Here is an 18,235-nt window from a genome sequence, read left to right as displayed (position 1 = left end):
AGCAGTGGTATCAACGCAGAGTACTTCGCGCGATCGATGTTGCACGCTCATCGCCGGTCCGCGATTGTACGAGTGCGAGTTTAGTGTTTTTATGTGCTTAATTATCGTATAAATCCAATCGCGTCGCGAAGTCGTGTACCGACATCGTGATTGCGATCGCACGGGCGAGTCCATTACGCGGGCAACTTCATTACACGGGCGGATCGAATTACCGTTACGCTTTCGATGCGAATTTCCCGAGTTTTTTGGCGTTGTCGATCCGCGATTTCTACGCTGTTGAATTGTGATGTATAAAACATAGTGAAATGTAGTGTCCATTTCGTGGAACATCGGTGACTCCTGAGTGCGTCGCGGGGGAGTCGCCGCATCATCGTCGTTCGATGAGGTTAGGCCCACCTCCGATTATAGTGGGCCTCGAAAAAAGCGGCGACGCGAAAACAGAGCATCGGTTTTATTCGCGCGCGAATAAACTCTCGCGTTTTACCGAAACGCGTCGAAAATGTGATATCTAAAATCCGGACGTCGCCGCGCATCGCGAACGAAAAAAAGTAACGCGAGTGCAAGTGTTCCGAAGCTTCTACGAGGAGGAGGCCCGGGGCCCAGGGTGGCATCGGGCAACGGCGGAGCAACCATGCGGTAAGCAGATTATAATTGAGAAATTTGATTAGTTATAGATCAACGCTTTGTACTATAAGCTCCGCACCGTATCGGTGAGTGTATTACATATATACATATATGTATAACATTACCTGTATATGTAGATTAATCGCCAGAAATTAATTAGAGCGCAATTCCGACAAAGGAATTGAGAAATTATATGTTAACTTTATATTTCAAAAAAGATTAAAGAAAATATGTTAACTTTTTCGTTAAAACAATGAAATACTTTAAAGAATATATGACAAGCAAATAAAAGTGTTAAATATTTTCGTTTCTTTTGTTTATGTGTGTACATTTACATATTCATGAACACGATTTCTGGTGATTAATTCTGTGTTATATATATATTAAAATATAAAAATATTGTGCTATTATGAAATGGTTCACTCTAGAAACAAAATAATTTCTGTTTGGCCCCGATGAAGTTATTATTATTTAAAAACCGAATTTTATTGAACAGATTATTCGAAATTTTGTTATTACTAGAACAACACAAGCGCGCGCCATTCTTCGGTTTTATATTAAAACTAATTATTTTTAAATATGACACATATAGGTAATATGAAATAGTTAATTAATCGAGCTGGAGTTAATTTTTTAATCAAAATACATATATTCTTGCCCAAATAAGATATTAAAACGATTGGAATAACCCCAGCTCATTTGTTTTAATAATATAATTTTTTAAATATAACACATATAGGTAATATGAAATAGTTAATTAATCGAGCTGGAGTTAATTTTTTAATGAAAATACATATATTCTTGCCCAAATAAGATGTTAAAACGATTGGAATAATCCTAGCTCATTTGCTTTAATAATATAATTTTTTAAATATGACACATATAGGTAATATGAGATTATATTATTTAAACTCGATTAATATTTTTTGACAGAAATCAGCTGATTAAAGCATTAATTTGCTAATTAATTTTTAAAAATATATTATAAAAATTAAAATAACAATGTTGTAAATAATATGTTATACTTTAAACTCGAATAATATTTTATGACAGAAATCAGCTGATAACTGTCAAAAAATATTAATCGAGTTTAAAGTACTATAACATTTTATTTAAAACATATTATTTTATAATTTTTATTACATACTATTATTTTAAAAGTAATTAACAAATTAACGTTTTAATCAGCTGACTTTTGTCCAAAAATATTAATAAAGCATTAATTTGCTAATTATATTTAAAAATAATAATAGGTTATAAAAATTAAAATAGTAATATATATTGTAAATAATATGATATAATGCCTTATCTGCGATTAATATTTTTTGACAGAAATCAGTTGATAAATGTCAAAAATATTAATCGAGTTTAAGGAATTGTAACATATTATTTAAAACATATTATTTTAATTTTTATAACATCTTATTATTTAAAAATTTAAATAGTAAATTAACGCCTTAATTAGCTGATTTTTGCTTAAAAATATTGATAAAGCGAAAACTTATTAATTAAATCTTAAAATAATAAAATATTCTAATAAAAATTAAAATAATATATATATAATATGTTTTAATATAATATATTAAAGTATCCGCGGAATGTTGTAGCCGCGGACCTTACGACGCATACTTATATTTCATATAAATAAAAGAATTTGTACGCTATAGCATGTTTAAGATATAAAAATAATCTGTAAACAGTGTAGTATCGAAATATATAAGCGATGAGTTTTTGGCTCCTTTTAAAATTTTAAATGTCGATACTTTGTAGCCGCAGACCTTATACTGACTTGTACTTCGTATATTAAATGAAAGAATATATACGCTCGTATGATTATGATATAAAAATAATCTGCAAATAATGTACTATCAAAATATACAAGCAATAAATTTTTGACTCCTTTTAAAATATTAAAATCGATTAAATATCGCGATATTTTGTAGCCGCGAGGACACTATACAATAAATTTATTTTTTGTATATTAAATAAAAGAATTTGTACGTTCGCATGTTTGAGATATAAAAATAATCTACAAACAGTATAGTATCGAAATATACAAATGATAAATTTTTGGCTCATTAAAAAATTTTTAATATCGATACTCAGATCCTGTACGGCGCAAACTTATATTACGTATAATAAATAAAAAAATTTGTACGCTTGTATGTGTTTGGTATAAAAATAATCTACAAATAATATATCATCGAAATATATAAGCGATAAATTTTTGGCTTTTTAAAAAATATTAAGTATCGATACTTTGTTGACGCGGACTTTATACAGCGCACAGACTTATATTATGTATATTAATTAAAAGAATTTCCAGACTCGTATCTATTTGGTATAAGAGTAATCTACAAACAATTTAATATCAACATACAAGCGATGAATTGTTGGCTCCTTTTAAAATATTAAATATCGATACTTCTTAGCCGCGGACCCTATATACAACGCAGACTTATATTACGTATATTAAATAAAAAAATTTGTACGCTGGTATGTTTATGAGATTTAAAAATATTCTGCAAATAATGTTCTATCAAAATATACAAGCGATGAATTTAATTTTTGTGTGAGTGGCTTTTTTAAAAATATTAAATATCCTTTTAAAGTGTCGATACTTTGTAGCTACAATAAAGTATCGATATTTAATATTTTAAAAGGAGCCAAAAATTCATCGCTTGTATATTTCGATAGTATATTGTTTGCAAGAATATTTTGGTACCAAGCAGACACCAGCGTACAAATTCTTTTATTAAATATATATAATATAAGAATGCGGCGCATATGGTCCGCGGCGACATAATATCGACTTTTAATATTTTATATATAAGACGACCCAAAAAGTCATCTCTTGTATATTTCGAAAGTACATTGTTTGCAGAATATTATGGTACAATGCAGACACCAGCCTACAAATTCTTATATTTAATATTCATAATACATCGCCGCTATTGCTTTAAATTATAGGGAAAAAAAATGTAAACCTCGTATACAAAAGATCTTCTATATTGACATTTTATATATCTTTTTTAGTCACGAGTATTATGCAATATGCAAATAATATTCTTTATCAATTCAAATACTTTAACAAATTTCAATTTCGATGTAAAAATATTCACATATATAAGATTTATCTTGAATTTCAAAAATATTACAACACATTCGAGCATATCTTAATGTGTAAAAATATTTATGCTGCAGTAATCAGATGATTTAGTAAAACGGAACGTGTTTCTTTTACTGCACTTTTTTACATTCTTTCTTTTTGCATTTAAAATAAGATGTGTAAATACTTTCGATGCGTATGATAGGGAAAGAGAGGGGAAAAAAGAAAAAGTAGAAAATGTAAAATTAAAAATTTCTTAATACAGTTTTAAGCTATAATCTCATTAAGATATAAAAATAACATAATTCTCTGCACATTTCTAACAAAATTCTTATTTAATTGAAACGGATCGAATATAGGTATACAAAATCGGAAATGTGAAATCGTAAAAATCGATAATTTTTCCAAGCAGTAGAGCCGTAATCTCGGATGACGAAATAATTCTCGCACGCGAAGCCTATTATTTACATTTAATCAGTTTACGACTAATCGGAAGTTTAGACGGAAGGCAGATGCGCTCCCTCGGGATGGAATCCGTTCTCGTCGGCGACGTAGTTGACGGTGTACTTGACGTTGGTATCCGGATCGACGTAGGAGTAGCTACCGCGGACGGCGAGGCTCTGGTTCTCCTGGCCGGCGTTCACCACCTGGGCCGACTCCTGGTGGGCTTGGCCGTCGGAAAGTTCATAACCGAAATTGTATCCATCAAGGCCGATGTTGTCCAACGGGGTTTCCTTCACGACCACCGTCTGGCTGTAATTGTGAGGGGGAGCCGCGACGGCGACGGCCACGAGGACGCAGAGAACGGCGATCTGAACGAAGAGATAAATTAGTAGATCAATTAGTAAATTATTAATTAATAACGATCTGTTAGTTCGCTTAATTTATTATTCGCGACAAATTGCGAGTATAATATATTTCTTCGAGTCCTCGAATCTCTCAAAGTTACGACTCACGAGAATGACCTCTCTTCGTGTTAATTTGCGAATTAATTTCGTTCGCGTATATGGAAGAAAATGAGAGTCGGAGAGACTCGACTTGAAATTATTAATTCCCGATCCCCGAAATATACGCACTGTTTTCATGTTGAAGATAATAGGTGCGTGCAGCTACTTTCGTGTCGTACAGGTGACTGATGCGGATACCCGAAATCAGCGGCGAATTTATAGCGCTCCTCCTACTGCCAAAATTTGACTGGGCCTATTCACCTCTCACCTTTCTTCCCCTATTCGTATCGCTAGTTAACACATGCGTCGATTGTCAATTAAAATATCGACCTTCGTGACAATTTTTCACCAACACTGATCATCTGAAACCGTCATTTACATTTTTTTTAAATACAAAATTGCATTGTCAATATAATAAAGTTATGTAATATATGTATGAAAAATTTATAAATGTCGACACAAAATTAGTTATTTCGTAATTAATAAATCCATTAAGAAAACAAGATTAAGTAATGTCATTCGAAAGTTCACATCTCATAGATAATATTAATAGACTAATATAATAGACTACAATATTATAATTAATATAATATTAAGATATTATATTAATTACTATTGTAATTTTACTAAATATTCTTAATACGTCAACTAAATGATAATAAGTTAATATATATATTATATTTATTTAAAAATTGGCTAACAGTTAATTAGTAAGAGAGCAGAAAAGAATTGTATTCTTTTTTTTTCAAGAATATTTCAATGAGAGATCATCATTAATTATTGATGCAACCTTTATGGTAAAGTAATTTATATAGCTTCGCGCGAATCAAGGGATTCTCTCTCTCTTTCATAAATTAACGCGACCTTCGTCTGTAAAGTAGAGGCAGGTCTATATTTAATTATAGACATTTATCTCGTCCCCCATTAGCGAAATTTCAGGCCGCCCTCGAGAAACACTATTCGCCGAAACCTTGAAAGCAATAATAACGTAAAAATAATGTATTTTTAATCTCCGATCAAGGGAAACTACTTATTTAATCTATTCGTATTCTTTATTCTACATATTCTACCGTTGTATATCTTATTGTGAAATCTGTTCATCTTTTTTCGACAGGCGTGAAATTTTCAAAATTATGATCGAATTTGTATATTGATTGGATTATATTGAGAAACGCTTGGAAAACACGTTATCACAAAGACATATTTATTAGATATAATATATATGAACGAAAGAAAATTTGAAAATAGTAACATTTGTATAATGTAAATAAAAAAAATTTAATTGACAGTAGAAGCAATAATTTACATTAAAATATTCCTTTGAATAATTATATGTTTTATATTTTTATATAATGACATTGTAAATAAATAATTGGTATATATTTTTGTTTTTTTCGAAAAGATTAGAAAATGATAAGATTAATTATGTTCTTAAAGGTTCTCTTTCAATTGAAAAATATTAATGTACATTTATCTATTTTCTTTCATTAGAATATGTCATAATTGTTACATAATATATTACAGGGAATTATAAATGTAAAATAAAATGAATGTCAAATGGTGTAGCAGATAAAAAGATATTTAAGAATATGAATAAATGCTATTCTCAATTTCAGTTTTTGATTGAAAATGGCACAAATTAAATTAAAAACAACAAGAACAATTAAATATTTCAAACTATATATGACACAAATGCAACAGATGAATAACTCAGAAAAGTCTATAAATCCGTAATAGTTTATGCCGGTTTATGCTTTAAACTTTAAAGATATGATTCTATTTTCTGTATCTCCTTTGATATTATTCTTTAATGAACTGTAATTAAAAAAATAAAACTACATAGCTAGAATGGCAGATAAAATACATGTTATTGTGTTCCACACACAAATATTTAAATTATTTTCTAAATTGATTTTATTTATCTACTCCTATATAGACTATTGTATATTACTATATAGAATATTCTCTATGATATACACTCATATGCATTGCATTGCATTGCATCGCATTGTATTGTATTGCATTTACGTATTTATATATTGCATGATGATAGATAATAAATAATAAACAGATAATAAATATTTGTGTTTACATTCACATATTTTTTATTAATTTATCAAAGGATACAGATATATGTATTAAAAATTTTGTAATATATCTACAGCGTATTGCATAATTCGTTGAATTCTATCATAAGTTGAGCAAATGAATCGAATCAAAAATCATTTGATATTATAGCTTTATTTTCTATTTTAACAAGATCGGAGTAACATGTCGGAAATATAAAGGAAACGTGGAATAAATCTTGGACAACGAGAATTACGTGAAAAAAAAGAATTTATTTAAAAACTAATTAAGTCGCGAGATCGCTACGATCGAAGAAATCGAATGGAGGAATTCGAATTTCTTCGAGCGTAGAGACGAGATTGAACTGTGCGAAGGAATTTGATTATGGTATTTTTGCAGGTATATAGTTCGCGCTAAGATTTAGACGGAAGGCAGATGTGCTCCCTCGGGATGGAATCCGTTCTCGTCGGCGACGTAGTTGACGGTGTACCTAACGTTGGTGGCCGGGTCGACGTAGGTGAAGCTACCGCGGACGGCGAGGCTCTCGTTCTCCTGGCCGACGTTCACCAGCTGGGCCGACTCCTGGTGGGCTTGGCCGTTGGAGAGTTCATAACCGTACTGATATCCGTCGATGCCGATATTGTCCAGAGGCGTCTCCTTCACGAGCACTATATGACTGTTGTCTGACTGCGCAGGTAAGATAATAGGAGGTCTTGCGAGGACGACAGCGACGACAGCAGCAAAGACAATGATCTAAAGTAGGAATAAAATTATTTAGAATGTAATTTGCTAAATGATTCCTGATACGATTTAATAGAATATTTTAATCTCTAGTATATATCCTAGTATTTACTTCATTATAATTCATGAATTACTATTTTTGTTTCCATTGTTGTTTATTTTAGGCTACTTGTAGAATTTGAATATTATAATATTAATTATAAATACTTTTTATTAATTTTTACGAATTTCAAAATTTTTATTAATTTTAATATTAATATATTATCATATAAAAATAGATGTAAATTAAGAAACATGCATTGTCTTATTTGCGGGGATTCAAAATATCTCTAATAATAATGGCGATAACGGCCCCAATTTTAATATTTTGTACATTCAGAGAAAGTACGATAATGGCCTTAATTAATTTTAATAATACATCATATCGCAATGCCACGTGATGTTCCCGATTTTTTCGTAATCCTTAATGCCCGAACGAGCGAAAGTTTCCGAGGGCGGTCACACCGCGAGAGAAGATACACGATATTATTTTAAAGATTCGTCGAGAATTTCAAGATTTCCCGCAATTGATCCGATCGCGTAAACACTCTTTTTTTGTCTCTTCGAGAATCATTATTGATTATCGAAGAACACGCACCAGCTTCATGGTTGATAGTTTTGCGGTTTCTCTCTCTCTTCTTCGAGAACAAATAAGATGATCTGAGATGGCTCACAGGTGACTGATCCAATATACGGCTGAAGATGAATATATATATACAGCCCGAATTGCGGCGTGAATGCATTACGCCCTACCATCGTTCGGCGTTGCCAAAATTTTCATGTCCATGTGTCGAAATCCTTAAATGACCAGCCGCGGCGAGCCGGCTGATGGCACAACAACCATGTTATGCGGCTGAAAATGTCAGGCAGGAATGTTCGAGGGACGGATGCTGGGGAATACCGAGCGCGGTTTCATCTTAACAGGTCACGACGGACCGATAACTAATTCTTTATACTCGATTTAATTATTTATACCGCCAATAAGTGGTTTTTTTTTTTTTTTCGATTAACCGGCGCACATCGAGAGTTACGAAAAATATAATTATATTAATTCTTCACGGAATTTCGATTTCAATATGTGGGCAGCGATTTACAACACAGTGTGTTTATAAAAAAATTGTTTATTGAAATGCGCGCGCTTGTATTAGTCTAAATATATGCTGAATAATTCCAGAAAGTTAATACTAGTTCCGACGCAATTTTAAATGCACTTTGTAGGATAAAATGCACTTTAAGCTTCGTTAAAGGTTACGCGTTAAATCCTTTTCCTCTTAATCCGGTGGACTTCTATAATGTTTTTATGTTACGCAATACGTACACCTTATCCTAATGCAGACATTAACACAAACATATGGCAATGTAATAGACTAACTAACTAAATTCTATGGATCGAAGTGGATAATCCATCATGCATGATTCTTGTTGCATCACATTATGATACGAAGTCAGCTGACAGCGAAACATTTCATTTAGCAAGAATTAAAATCGAAAGTAAAATTACAGACGAATTAAATTCATAAATTATTATCGAGAGAATCTTTTCGGAAACTTTTTCTAAATTGATAAATACGCGACAATATATTAATATACATTTATTTCTCTTTCTCTGATCGATTAAAAACGAAAATTAATTTGTTTGTTTCTTATAAATTTATCATTTTATAACAAATTTCTCTCAGTAATAATCTGTTGCATAAATTAAGAGAGAAAAAATATGTTTACTAAAATAATTTAAATATATATATACATAAATAAATTTTGGAATTAATCGCATTAATGACTAAGGAATATTTATAAGTACATATAATTATGCAACTATAGGCAGTCCAATAATAGTGACACATTCGGATATTTAAAGAATCCGGGTTCTATAAAAGAAGCGATAAATTGTTTTTTCTTTCCGAAATTAGAAAAACGGGTTCTTGATATAAGATATAGTCCTAAAACTGGCGAAGAGCCTTCGAAAGATCTCTCGAAATTGCAGAGATATATTTGTTGCCCGCTATATATACAAATTATCCTTTATTATCAAGATGCAAATTCGTTAAAGAAGCGATAATTATTTCATAATATTTTTAGTGGCAAAAGTTTTCTGGTCACTCATTCATCACTCCGCACACTTACACGTATATTGCAAAGTTTAGCCCGAAACCTGATACACACAAGTGGCTATAAACTTAAGTAGCCGAACCTGCTAACCGAGATTTCGTCTAATAAAAATTCGACATTCCTCCCGTATTACGTCTTCATCTTCCGTTTGGACGGTGGCACACGAGCAATATCATTGACTGACAAATTATATCATCATGTAATAAGGGAGGATCGAATAATGCGTGCCTGTTTTGAGCTTTGAAAAGAAAGTGTACTGTTACATAAGTAAATGGCTTATGCTAATGATCGAGACGCGGAGAGACAGAAAGAGAGAGAGAAAGGAAGAGATGAGAGAGAGAAGCGCATTACGAGGAGAGTAAGAATCTTCTTCGTGGGAGGATAAAAGTTAACGATGCCACACGTCCCTCTACATCTCTACGTCCATATAATCATCATATATATGTGCAATAAGGTCACATCGTGTCCATAATATTCTTAAAACAATATATTATACATCTACCTTTCTCATATAGTAATCTTATAATACAAAAGCTAATAGACTTATATATACTTATACAACGCATATATGTGTGTATTATTAAAAATCAAATTACTATTATTATTGCTAAACATGTTATTAAAATTATTCACTTTCTAATTCTCTTCCAAAATTATTCATTTTCAATTAATAAATTTTTGTTTGTATAATTATAAATTGAATAATTATGTGTGCATAGCGTGCATAATTATATTATATAATATGTCATTATATTATCATCGCTTTAAGAGATTCTATCGAACTTTCTAATACATCTATCTATGATCAAGGGATACTATACATATCGCGTTATGTCACACGCGAATGTAACTTTGAATGTACCGCTACGTTATATTAGAGAGAAAGAGAGAGAGAAGAAGAAGAAGAGAGTGCATAGAGAGTACCTCTCGTGATTAGATTTATAATTAATAATACATGGTGTGAATTCACGCCGTAGGCTAACTTATTATCGATTACTGCAGACCGATTGATACCCAAGAGACGTTATCGTCAAATTCCTGTCAGCACGCTAGTCCATATTATTGCTGACGAATCGTATTAATATTTCTGACATCTCCGGTATATAATTATAATTTATCTATATAATTTATTTGTTCACATTTTATTTAGAAAATTTAGAGGATCATTTTCCGAAGAAGAAATGTGTTTCGTGTATTTGACAATCATCATTAAAATTCTATATGTATACAATAAAAAAAAAAAACGAAAACTTTAAATTGCAAATTAAGATAAAGAAAAAAAAACATCTACATAATTTCTAATTATACTACGGCAAAAAAAAGTTCTCGATATTTCATGAAAGATTATATTAAAATTGAAATCGAGGTTTCTGGGACATCCCAGGTGCATATAGCGCATTAAATAACTAACCGTGTTGGTGCATCGTCAGAGAGAAATTGCGATTCTTCCTTTTTAAACGCAGAGCATTTTTTATAAGGCATGGCGCATTATTGTATAATCGATTGTGCGCGCAAAGAAGGAGAACGCAGCGGGAGATGCAGAGGAGATGCAGCACGTCCATTTGTGAACGAACAGATGCGAGATGCGAGCCGTTTATCTTGCGTCGGCGTTACGCAAAAGATCTTCAACCGCTACTTATACGTTTTACAAAGTTGACACCTGACCCTATCATCCAATGCTAACACAATTAATAATTCGATTGACACGGTTGGTATTAATTTCAATACAAAATTATCCCTATATACACGAGATACAGTCTCTCGAAATTTAAATATGATGTTGCAATCTTGCAAGTAGACGCGAAAAGTCGTGTAATAGATGGAGTGTCTTTTTTGTTTTTCCACAAAAACGTGGAAAATATCAACCACGAAGGAGAGTCTGTTCGGATGTATCGAAAAAAATGGCCTATTCGCGTGAGAGAGATAATATAGGTGCCGCGACAGCTTTACGACCGTGAAATTATGGATATCGCGATTTGACACGGGGTGTCCCGAAGAATAATCGTCGATCTTGCCGCTGGGAAAAACATGAACGGAGAACGTACATAAGTACGCGCGCGGGAGGACGACGCGACGCGCGACGTCGCTTTTCAACGAGGAACTCGAGCTAGGAATTTCGCAAGAATCCTACCTGGACCGCGTGCGCGAGGTCGTCGCCATTGCCGGTTCTAAAAGGCGCGTTCCTTGCGTAATATCACCGTTGTGGCACGATGGCACGGATCCTAAATGCCACCATGCTGTCGGCAAACGAACGGGTCTGTGCACGCGCTTGCATTAGACTTACAAGACGACGCTGAACCGCTGAACTCGTCGCACGCGCGGTTCTGATCTATGCAAGACGAAGAGAGATAACGAAACTGATCTATAGCTGGTGGTACCAGTCACTGAATTAAACGATAAAATAAAAATCGAACAAAAAAACCGTGAACTCGATCCTTAATCAATATCTTTTTGTATTTAACTCTTTCTATCAAACTTCTCATTTATTTGTTTGATTTTGAATTGAAATTCAAAAGAAGCAAAGTTTTTTCAAATTTAATTACATAAGATTTATTATTTTCTATAAATAAATATATAAATAAATTATAGATTATAGGTTTTTTTGATCATATATACAATAAACACAATCTTGAATTTTTATCATGTAATGTAAACTCAAAATTCAGAATTCTGTCATTAACATATCTAATTGCAATACCTGGTTTACATTTGATCGATACCTTCGATTGAGAAATATCGATTAAATGTAATTCGAAAATTTACAATTTTCATAAATTCATGTCGCAACGAAGCAGCTACTCTCTCGATCACGTCTGACCAGTTCTATCGCAAACTACTGATCGCTGATCGCGAGTATGGCTTATGCAGTATGAATTACGTATTCGTCCTTTCTTGCTCACACACATACCGTCGATTGACTTACCTTGCGATTGACGCCTCGCGAATGGACCACATGACCGTTGCGTGTCGAAAGTGCGAAGCATCATCGGGTCGACCATCGCCTAAGCGCATCTCATGTGTATGTGCAACACGAACGATTATCTTCGACGATATCCTCATAATTCACGCGAGGTTTCTTCGAGGATGATGTGTAGCCAGATAAGATAATTATATCAGCAGGATATGCGACCTCCTGTAAAAATAAGAGTATACAGAGAGGATGCTTAAAGATGGGCATTAAATAGTAGTAGCTGGCATTGCGAAAGGTGAACCTTTCGATAAAAGAAGATCCCGTCTTAAATTATATCGTTACGAAGCGGATGTGTGTATATATATATATATATATATATATATATATATACATATGTTTTCAGATTTCTGTATAATTACACATTGTGAGAAAAAAAAGATTGCGTAATATATGTATGACATTTTTCATTCCACACATACCAAAAAAAATTCAACGAGACATTGATGTACGGAAGAATAAAGGAGAGATATATAACGTGATCAACATCAGAGTCGCGAGAAAACAAGAGATGTTGAAACGAGATAATCGCGTTCACACAGTTCTTCTTGCGTAAAGCGATCCGGAAAACTCATGCTGTGCCACTTAACGCGGAAATTTACATGGCTAACGAAGCAAACAATGGTTTTTCTTCGGAAAAATATCAATGACGAATATACGGACATGATTAAACGTAGAAGATGCTCTTTCATCTCTCGTTTAGATATCGCTGCACGTCTGATCCGACGATAAATCCAAATATTATCCATCCGCAAAGCTTAAAAAACAAAGGATCCGATTCGATCCTAAGCACGATGGAAATTAATTATTAAGATCAAGGACAAATTAAAGCGTTGCTAGAAATATTTTATCGTCCTCGATTAGCTGTGACTTATGTTCATGAAGTCATTCTCCAAGCCGGTTTGGTCAGATTGCAGACAAATTTTTACATATTCCGGAGAATTCGAATAGGACTCTTCTTGAAATTCTTATTCGTTGCTTCTGTCAATTTTCATTAAACTTGTCTATCAATTTCTTCTCACAATTAACATTATTCCCCGATTTTTAATCTGCAATTATATTGAAACAACTATAAGATAAACGACATGCCATCATTCATGCATAATACTTAATGCATAATATCTTTATGTAAATGTCGCGAGGAGAAACGTTAAGAAGAGTCATCGGAAAATTATCGATTACCATTAATGCCTTTTCAATTTCTCAGAATTCCTACGCAAACAATTCGCATTCGTTATTGCCGATAATCTGCCGTGAACTTTTCTTCAAAGAGGAAAGACTCGGAGTGGTAAATGAACGGGCTCTCTCTCTCTCTCTCGCAACTATGTAAGAAATACACCGTGTATCGCACAAAAACACGTACAAGATCGATTCATCATTGAAGAGGACGACCGTTGTGATTTTCTTTCCGATTCTAGCGGTGGTGGACGCTGACACTTGCCTCGATCGTCAGATCCTGAAGCCTGGAGTCTGGAGTCGCACGCGGAAATGCAATTTCGTCCGACATTTCACTTCGGGACGATATTGACCGAATTGCGCGAGACTCCTCGCGTTTCTCATGTAAATTGCAGTCTGCGACCTTTGCAACGTCGATCGGTTACAAATGTGACTGAAAACAAGAGGAGGCTTCTAATCGACGAAACGCGATTGAAAATGGAAAATATTCCTAACAATTTTGCTTTGTCCTTGATCTTAATAATTAATTTCTGTCAATAAATTTAGATGCTTCATCTACTTTCTGCTTTTTGGAGGACTATCTGCACCTGTATGTACATGAAAAAAAAATTTGCGAAAAATTAAGAGAGGATAAAAATAATAAAATATAAAAAAGTAAAAAATACGAAATCTATAAATTGGCAAAATGGCGAAAGTGAACAATGTGTTATGTGAATATATAATGTCGCGGATCACATCTGCCGTGAACATATTGCCAGCGTGAAGGAATGATGCACGAGCAAAGTGAATACACGAAGCTGTAGCGGTGATTAAGAAGAGGAGAGAAAGAGCTAGAGCTGGTCAACTCGTTGACATTTACTCGCTTTCGCGAGTTTTTTTTTTTTATAATAGCTGCAAATGCATCTAATGCAAACGTCGGCCGGGCTACGCGTTGCTTATTGCAACGTCCTTGGATGCGTCGGGGTTGGCGAGCTCTCGTCTTCTTTAAATCGCCTAAAGGCCTAAGCTAAATCGATTTCAGAGACCTTTATTACGGGAGACGACACGTCTCTAATGCAGATGATTCTGCCTTCGGGCGTATATTATTGAACACACTATCGACCTTGCATTACCGTGTCAAAAGCGCTCAATTTATTCCCGATTATAACAGATCGAAAGAGAATGTCGATAATCAATCCATTAAGAAGTAAATGGCTCGTCATGCTCGTATATTTAGATAAATTTTATTGAAGCGCCATCGGCGACGGGCATTCAATCTGTAGTTGAATACAAATGTCTAAAATGTATTATTTTTTTTTGACGGCTTCCGAATCGAGAACCAAAAGTTGATTGAGCGCGCGTAATTGTCATTCGTTCAATACGAATGATAATTACATTGCAAAGGTTAAATAAATTTCTGAAATATGACAAAAATGGAGACGTGAAAAGGTATTAGATTCCTAAACCTGTAAATCTCTTTCATTTCCAACTTTATCATTAGTTTTAATAATTATTAAATTTTCTTCTCATTTTCTGATTCCATAATTTTTAATAAATCCTCTTTCGTACTCTGTGAAAACAGTTCTGCGAGTTAAATGTCTATAGAAATGTTTTAAGCTTGTACCTCTTTTGGTCAGACTAAAGTTTTTGCACCTGTCAGTTGCATAATTTTGAAGTCAATGAATTATAGACATTTCGACGGACAGGTTTATTATTTTAACATCGCGCGTGTCCTCACCTGGAATTTAAGGTTGTAACCCGGCGCATAGTGCTTTACTGAGAAAAGGTCCTTTATTGCACAATTTTCAGCTATCGCCCGCAGATGCTCACATCCTTTGTCGCCGCCTCGTCGTAAGTCATCGCCGATTCCTAGAAAAGGAACGCAAAAATTTGTTCTCTGTACGTGAAAATTGCGGCGCTTTTCTTAAATTGACATTTATTTCGACATATTCCTTGTTTATTATTGTAGAATTAACGATAAACTTTTTTTTGTGAGCGATGTAATAGCGCAAATTTGCAAATCGCCTTTTAATCGTCGAATAACGACTTGTTAATCTCTTCTAATGTAGGTTTTTTACCTTCGATATATTCAAGATTTCAGGCAAAATATTATTCGAGTCGGTTCCCCTCTTATTTACATATACGCGTAATTGTTATATAACATTCTATAAATATTCGTATAATATGTATAATATTCTAATAAAAACTCGATTCTTAAAAATTTGGATTCCCTCAGGAATTTAAACATTAAATCATCATGTTGCTTGATTAATTATAAAGCGTTTCATAATGACGGCACTAATGAGGCAGAACCTTGATTTCAGAAGATTAATAAATATTAAAGTCTAGAATTTTATAGTAGTTGTAAATAGTTATCTCTATGAGTTGACGTAAGAAATTAAATAAAATTCCTCACTAAAGTGGAGGAAAATAAAGTGATTTGTTGCGCTTACGCACGCAATTAGCTACCCCACGTATTTTAAAGATGTAATTACTCATCAAACTGACAATATTGTACGATTATGATTTTTCTAACTCAAGAGAGAGAATCATTTCTGAATGAATATTTATGTCTATACCCATAACGACATACAAAGAAATCGAGATGTTTAATTTTGCGCGCAAAACATTTCACGCAAAAGTTGTATCTAAGTTTGACGTAAAAGTGTTTGTCTAAAAAAAAAATAATAATAATATATACCGTCATTATGAAATAAAATCTAAAGTTTTAAATTTATACAATTGGAAATTAATTTCTCGCTGTGCATGTTTATTGGAATGTGAACGAATCGTGCAGTTCGACAGTCCCTGAAAGAGAGAAATAAGAGAGAGAGAGAAAGAGAGAGACTTGGTCTTCTTCGTGTGATCTTTGCATAATCAATGTATAATCAATCGGAGTCCACGTTTACGATCGCGAATCGTGACGAGCCCTGACTTTCTCACGTGCAAAAAACATATAAAGACGAAAAGATGAGAGCCGTTTCAACATTAAAACGGTGGAGACGAACGTCTTTGCGTCAAAGCTGCAAATAATTCGCATTACATCGAAATAACATTGTTCATATTTAAGAAAAAAAAATTTAGGGAGAGATAAAAAAAAGATTATTATATAATACGATATTTTATATATACGATATTTTCTCGTAATTATTCTTTGAGGTTCTCCCGCTATAATGAAAAGCAATGTTACCTCGATGTCGCAAGATTTATTTATACAAGTTTGTTCTTGCATAAAATATGTCGAAGATATTTTTTATCATCAGTATTGGCTTTTATCATCGATATTGGCTAATATCCAGAAATCTGACGATTACGCGATATCCAAGAATATCCGCTAGATTTCTGAATACGGGGGGGGAACAGATATATTTCGGAAGAAAAAGAGAGAAAGAGAAAGAGGGAAAAAGAGGGGAAAAAACGAGAAAAAGAGAGAATACCATCAACGGAAAGGAGACCGAGAGGATAGCTGGAGGTCTCCTCTTCCTTTTCAAGCGCTTCGCCGTCGCATCTTCTGAAATGGCAAGGTCACCGATAGTTACGTCATCAACTTTCCTCCGGCGCGCGTACAACTTCGAGAAAACCAAATGTCACAATGACCAAGGACGTTTCGTTCGTACCGTATAATACAACTGTCGCCTCTGGCCGATGAAACCGATGGAAACCGCCGCCATCGCCAGAATCCCCTCGGGATCACGAGAGTATTTGGCTTTCACATTTTTCGGTCGGGTCGACGAAGCGAGTCGGTGGGTGCATCCTGCACCTTGCACGACCGTGGGACGACCTTGTTCGAGTTGTATCAAATCTGAAATAAAGAAAAACGAAAATTGAAAATCTGCGAGGTTGCACATCTCAAAATCGCAACGCAAAAATTTACAAAATTATAAAAAATATAAAAATCCAGCTTCTATTCAATCTCATAGAGCATACTCACTATACATCCCTGCGATGTATCAAAGCTACATTTTTTACCTCTCTCTCTCTCTCTTTAAATTTAATTAATACACTTTAAACAGAACAATGAGAGAAAACGATAAGGTGATTTATATAAAAAATTATCGTGTTGATGTAAGATAAATCAAGATTAGATATACAACGCATCAAAGTCGCCGCATTATATTAATATGAGAGAACGAGAACAATCGTCTTTGTTGGCGGGACGAGTTGCCCTTGACAATGATTCCTCCTGTAGAAAATGTTTCAAAGTATCATCTCAAGAATAATTTGCACCTGAATGAACAACAGGTGATTTAATGCATACAAACAAACGAACGAACGCGTTCGTTTCGTAATAGATCTCGTTGCGCAACATATCTAACCGCACTTATACATTATCGAAAAACGCATTCACGACGCTGCTAACGTTGTGATATCTAATTTAAAAACAATTATATACAAGTTAAACATTTACGCGTCGCGTAAATGCGCGCAAACGTAACGTCAATCGATGCTAATTTTTATTTTACGTGATAATTCTTC

At 33.6% G+C, this 18,235-nt stretch overlaps 2 protein-coding genes across 3 annotated transcripts; both read right to left on the bottom strand.

The window, feature by feature from the left end:
• Positions 1–3,831: 3,831 nt before the first annotated feature.
• LOC145934828 (flexible cuticle protein 12-like) lies at positions 3,832–4,858 on the bottom strand. The gene is made up of 2 exons (XM_083035608.1): positions 4,810–4,858; positions 3,832–4,545 (listed from the first exon to the last, which is right to left on the bottom strand). Exons 1-2 carry the CDS (start codon positions 4,816–4,818, stop codon positions 4,231–4,233), a joined length of 324 nt encoding a protein of 107 aa, XP_082891734.1. The 5' UTR covers positions 4,819–4,858; the 3' UTR covers positions 3,832–4,230.
• Positions 4,859–6,999: 2,141 nt separating this feature from the next.
• On the bottom strand, positions 7,000–18,087 carry LOC145934787 (flexible cuticle protein 12-like). 2 transcript variants are annotated; one of them, XR_014425109.1, is made up of 4 exons: positions 17,377–18,087; positions 15,498–15,628; positions 12,560–12,769; positions 7,366–7,500 (listed from the first exon to the last, which is right to left on the bottom strand). XR_014425109.1 is itself a non-coding variant. In XM_083035533.1 (2 exons), exons 1-2 carry the CDS (start codon positions 8,132–8,134, stop codon positions 7,168–7,170), a joined length of 342 nt encoding a protein of 113 aa, XP_082891659.1. In that variant the 5' UTR covers positions 8,135–8,330; the 3' UTR covers positions 7,000–7,167. The 2 variants fall into 2 exon arrangements, 1 of the variants encoding a protein (XP_082891659.1); XM_083035533.1 differs by lacking the exons at positions 12,560–12,769; positions 15,498–15,628; positions 17,377–18,087 and adding an exon at positions 8,126–8,330 and having other exon boundaries at positions 7,000–7,500.
• Positions 18,088–18,235: the final 148 nt, after the last annotated feature.

Source organism: Prenolepis imparis, unplaced genomic scaffold, assembly GCF_030444845.1.
Source record: "Prenolepis imparis isolate NDT839.2.m4 unplaced genomic scaffold, iyPreImpa1.0 SCAF_4, whole genome shotgun sequence".
In the NCBI taxonomy this organism is placed as follows: Eukaryota; Metazoa; Arthropoda; class Insecta; order Hymenoptera; family Formicidae; genus Prenolepis; species Prenolepis imparis.
Note: the sequence above shows the minus strand (reverse complement) of the source record. Positions and strands in the feature narration are given on the sequence as shown.